The 5,105-nt window shown below is 42.8% G+C and overlaps 1 protein-coding gene across 1 annotated transcript; it reads left to right on the top strand.

Annotated features, from left to right (window-relative positions):
• Positions 1-2,097: 2,097 nt before the first annotated feature.
• Positions 2,098-3,714, top strand: LOC147624865 (class V chitinase CHIT5a-like). Its single transcript, XM_086818876.1, has 2 exons — positions 2,098-3,348; positions 3,440-3,714. Exons 1-2 carry the CDS (start codon positions 2,187-2,189, stop codon positions 3,466-3,468), a joined length of 1,191 nt encoding a protein of 396 aa, XP_086675002.1. The 5' UTR covers positions 2,098-2,186; the 3' UTR covers positions 3,469-3,714.
• The last annotated feature ends 1,391 nt before the right edge of the window (positions 3,715-5,105 follow it).

Below are 5,105 nucleotides of genomic sequence, written 5' to 3'. Positions count from 1 at the left end.
ATTTATTTTGGAAAAGTACTATAGGTGTGCCATTGTAAATCATTGGAAACAATGGATGCCATTTCCTCAAAGTAAGTTTCTAAGAGGTGTCATTGATAACATAAGGTGGATGAAACTGCAAGCTTTTTGGCACATCATAATCTGCATATAAAATCATTGTGTTATGAGTCAGATTTTTATTTTTCAATTGCCATGGATGGTAAAATTTGGTCACAAAATTCCACCTTCTATATAAAAATTATAAAAATTCTTCCTTCTGTAAAGTATTCCATTGGCACATCATAATTTGCATGGCAAATGATCGTGTCATAAGTCAGTTTTTTAATTCAAATGCCATGGACGGTAAAGTTTGGTCACAAAATTCCACCTTCGGTATAAAAAGTATAAAAATTCCATCTTCTTTATTACTGAATTTAAAAGTGATGCTTAGAAACTTTGGCTTCTATTTTTGTTATCATAGGGCTTAAAAGATTTTATAGTTTTTTCAATGCAATCCATTACAATTTAGGTGGTAATGTACATACACCATTTTTTAATGTGCCATAATAAAGAAGAATGCCTTTTTGGGATGATGGATACTTATTTGATCATGATTTCCACAATTTTGGCTCACTAAGTTTAAACTTTCCAAACATGAGGGATAATAAAGTTAAAATACTTAAGAAAGCACATCAACCACTAGGGGGTCATGAAGTTGGTGCATAAAGCTTCTTTGCCCTCCATGTGGCAAAACTTGGTACTCTCAATTGTCCCTTTATACCTTAAACGTTTGTTGGCAACTCATGAATAAATAATTGTAGCTCTCATATTCATGTGTCACTTTATTGACCACTCTCATCAAGGTTTTCATAGCATGCTCTTTTTAATTTATGCATAGAAAACATAGTATTATTATATAACCACTTTGAAAGTGGAAAAATAACTATGGTTTGTTATGGTGTCATTTATGCATGCTATTTTTAATTTATGCGTTTAAAGCATAGTATCATTATGCTATTTTTAATTTATGCGTTTAAAGCATAGTATCATTATGCAACCACTTTGAAAGTGGAAAAATAAGTATGGTTTTCTATGGCATCATTTATAGCTTAACATGTTTTTTAAACTCCTTATCTAAGCTTTATTTCAATGATCCATGTGCAAAATAAGTTTTAACACCTCAAACAAGTTGAAGATGATATAAAGACTTAAAGCTCTTCCATTGCTTATGTCATGGATTAGTATTGGGAGAATGTGTAAATCAAATTCAATAAAAAAACCATCCCTCTAGTGGCTTGTAAATTGTGATTATGTCAAGTTGGATAGCCTCAATTTTAACTTCATAATGGACATCGTTATAGGAGCTATGACAAGGTGATGGCAAGGAGTAGTGCAATGACCATCTTTATAAAACTTAATGAAAGGAATGATATAGTTAAATATACTAAACAACTTTAGCCGATCATCAAATTCTACAACACAAACTTCAAAGAGACAAGCCTAGTTGTAAATTTGAACTTGTTTTTTACACAATGCCTCCCATTATTATCAATTTTAGGCTCTTTAAATATTATACACACCTTCTAAAGTCAAACAATAAAGAGCTCAAGATGATAAAGTTAGTCTTAAACAACAACTTGAAGATGGAATAGAGATTGAAATCTGGACCATGAGTGCACATGACATTCAATTTCAAGACCATGAGTGCACATGACATTCAATTTCAAGACCTTCACACTTTAGTGGCTTGCCAACTTGCATATCCTTAGTTTTACTTTCATTAAAGAGATGGGCAATCAACATAAGAGCTTTGACAAGGTGATGGAGTGGAGAAGTAGAATGACCATCTTTATAGAATTTTATGAAAGGGTTGGAATGGTACGATCAGGATGCACAAAACTTGTGCCCACCATCATGAAATTCATTGTCGATTCGAGCTTGTTTGCACAGTAAGGTGTGTCGATTCGAGCTTGTTCCACTGAGAATCAATTTGAGTGGCGTTATAGGTTATGTCTACGCAAATTGAGGCTTGTTAAACATCATGGCTCAATCAAATTGCTTACACATGATCTCTTAGATGTCATAGAAAAGGGATTAATGTGGATAAGGCATGGAGGAAATGGTCCCATCCGTGTAAAGGGCCTTAGAGGACAAGCGCAAGGTGGGCCTAGTCAAACGTCGAAGTGTGTGATGCAAAGTAGTGGGACATGTCCGGCGCACTATATCTATGGAAAAATATGGATGGAGATACGAGCATTCCTAACAAAATGTCGCTCGCTCCGCCGCTGCCAGCCGTGCTCCTCCTGGTGGCCAGCCTCATAGCCGCCCAAGCATCGCCCTCTTCTTTGCCTCCCGTTAAGGCTGCCTACTGGTACTACGCGTCGTCCTTGGACCCCCCCCACATCAACGCCGCCGACTTCACCCATCTCTTCTTCGCATTCGCCAGCTTGGACCGCGCCTCCTTCGCCGTCCAGCCGCCCGCCGACGCCGAAGCGCCCCTGCAGGCCTTCTCTCCGTCGGTCCGTAGTAGCAATCCATGCGTCAAAACCCTCATCTCCATCGGCGGCGGCGGCTCCGACGCCTCTGCCTTCTCCGCCATGGTGAGCACAGCCGCCTCCCGCCAGGCCTTCATCCAGTCCTCCATCGCCCTAGCTCGCAAATACACCTTCGACGGCCTCGACCTCGACTGGGAGTTCCCGCAGTCCGACACCGACATGGCCAACCTAGGGTTGCTCTTCTACGAATGGCGCTCCGCCACCATCTCCGACAACGCCACCTCACCCCTCCTCCTCACCGCTGCCGTGAAATTCAACGTCACGGTTTTGTTCGGGGGCGCCGGAACCTACCCCGTCCAAGCTATAGCCAAGAGCTTGGACTGGCTCAACATCATGGCTTTCGACTATCACGGCTCGTGGGACCCCACCCAGACCGGCGAACATACGGCACTCTTCGACGCCAATCCAGCCCAGACTATCGTGACAGACTACGGCGTCCGGCAGTGGCTTGCGGCGGGGCTGCCTCCGATGCGTGCGGTGCTGGGCCTGGCCATGTATGGTCGCACCTGGTATCTGCAAGACCCCTCTCAGAACGGTGTCGGAGCCCCGGCACTCAAGGCTGGACCCAACTCCGGTGTCTACACATATGATGAGATTAAACAGTTCGTGAAGAGCAGCAACGCTTACTGTAGAGATGACGCCGTTACCAAATCGGCCATCTGCTACGGCAAGACCAGCGGCGGCACACTGTGGGCGGGCTTCGATGATCCGCACACCATCGCCACCAAGGTCCGCTACCTCAAAGCTAAGAAGATGAGGGGCTACTTCTTCTGGAGCCTGGGATCCGACAAGAATGGCGACCTCTCCAAGCAAGGTACAGAACTTGTAGCATTTGGTATTGCTAAAATTTACTTCGCTTTGTCAAGGGACGTAAATATCTAAGACATGTTCTTTGATGGATGCAGCTTCTATCACCCTTGCCACGTTGAGATGATCGTCAACACCTAGTAGTGTCTCCTCCTCTCCTCTCCGCTAGGGTCCCAATAACTCTCTCTCTCTCTCTCTCTCTCTCTCTCTCACACACACACACACACACACACACACTCTCTCTCTCTCTCTCTCTCTCTCTCTCTCTCTCACACACACACACAAACACACACGCCTGCACACACACATTATGTACTTCTTTGCAAAAGAAAGGAATCGATGGTACTCTGGTCTCCAAAGAAGTTTGATATAAGCTTTTTTTGGGTTGTGTGAACTTTCAACAAATGAATGTCCAAGGATAAGGAAAGAGTTCAATAAAACGAAGAGAAAAGAGAGAGACAGAGAATGAATTCTTAATATATTTTGCCAATGAAGTGTCCTTTGCTTTGGGCTTAGCACAATCTTGAGGGAGGGTTATTTGAAATTTAAATAAAGCAATCGAAGATACTATACCTACTCTTAAAAGTAATACTTAGATTATATCTCCTTGTAAGACAAGAATGTATAGTTGTTAGCAAAGTCTAGTACTTGGCACAATGGGTGTGTCATATATAAGGATAGATGTGCTCTCTAAAAGATGTAGTGAACAATGCATATGGAGTATGTTTCTCTACAAAATGCAACCTCCTGGAGTTACCCCCACTGTTGAGTTGGCACACTACATACTCATATTGCCGCCAATTCATTACCTCAATGTCACCAACCTCTCCCTCAAGCATAGATAGTGTTGCCAACCCTCCACACACACCACACGTTCCCTCAACACACGAAAGGTGGTGGGTGGTATAAGGAATCTAGCTCGTGTGGACACAAAAGAGAGTGTATGAAATCAAGCGGGCTACTAGGCCTCCCATTTTTCCCACTAAGGGAACATGATATATCATAGTAGAGCTGAAACTCCACATGGTATTGACAACAACACATGTCATGCTGTGTGACGAGAGTAGCACATTAGCCATGGCTTGCAGCGCTCAAAATATATTTGCCAGTCTTGAGGTGAGGGTGTGCCTACACAAACTATGTATATAACTAAAAGTTTGACTCACCTCAAGAAAGCAAGCCCCATGTTTAATGAACACACCCTTTGAGACTCCTTTTTGCAATTCTTTCTTGAACAATGGAGGCTACAATTCTCTTCCCAAAATTTCTCTAGTAGCACCTTGGTGCTATTATTAATTAAATGATTACACCTAGGAGCACGACCATTATACCCTAGCGTCATTCGCATCTAGACTTTTCCTCCTCAAGAAATCACCTTTAAGAGTGCGTGGTGCTATGTGAAGAATGCAAGACGTAGCTCTCATCTTGCTTGCCGCCATGTGGAGTCTACATATGGCTCCAACAATAGCATGATGAGTGGTCAATGCATCCAAAGGATTCCTCTTCTTGAAGGATGCATATGAGCAACAAACACTATTGAGGACAACTCCAATGCCTGCTCTTCTCTCTTGCCACTCACTAATCCCAACAATAACCCTGCACTTGCTAGGTTAGGATGGTCAATAAGGGATGTGAGAACAACAGATTGTGACAAGGGAGTGAGATCTTGAAAAAAGTTACGAATGGTCTTGGACACACGGTGACATATGGCTAGCTTGCCTATGGTGGCTCTTGCATCTAGTCCCTCACTAGGAGGAGGAGGAG

This window comes from Cibotium barometz, chromosome 24 (assembly GCF_041138505.1).
Source record: "Cibotium barometz isolate CiBa-2024 chromosome 24, ASM4113850v1, whole genome shotgun sequence".
NCBI classification, from domain to species: Eukaryota; Viridiplantae; Streptophyta; class Polypodiopsida; order Cyatheales; family Cibotiaceae; genus Cibotium; species Cibotium barometz.
The sequence above is the reverse complement of the archived record's forward strand: the minus strand, read 5'-3'. Positions and strand labels throughout refer to the sequence as shown.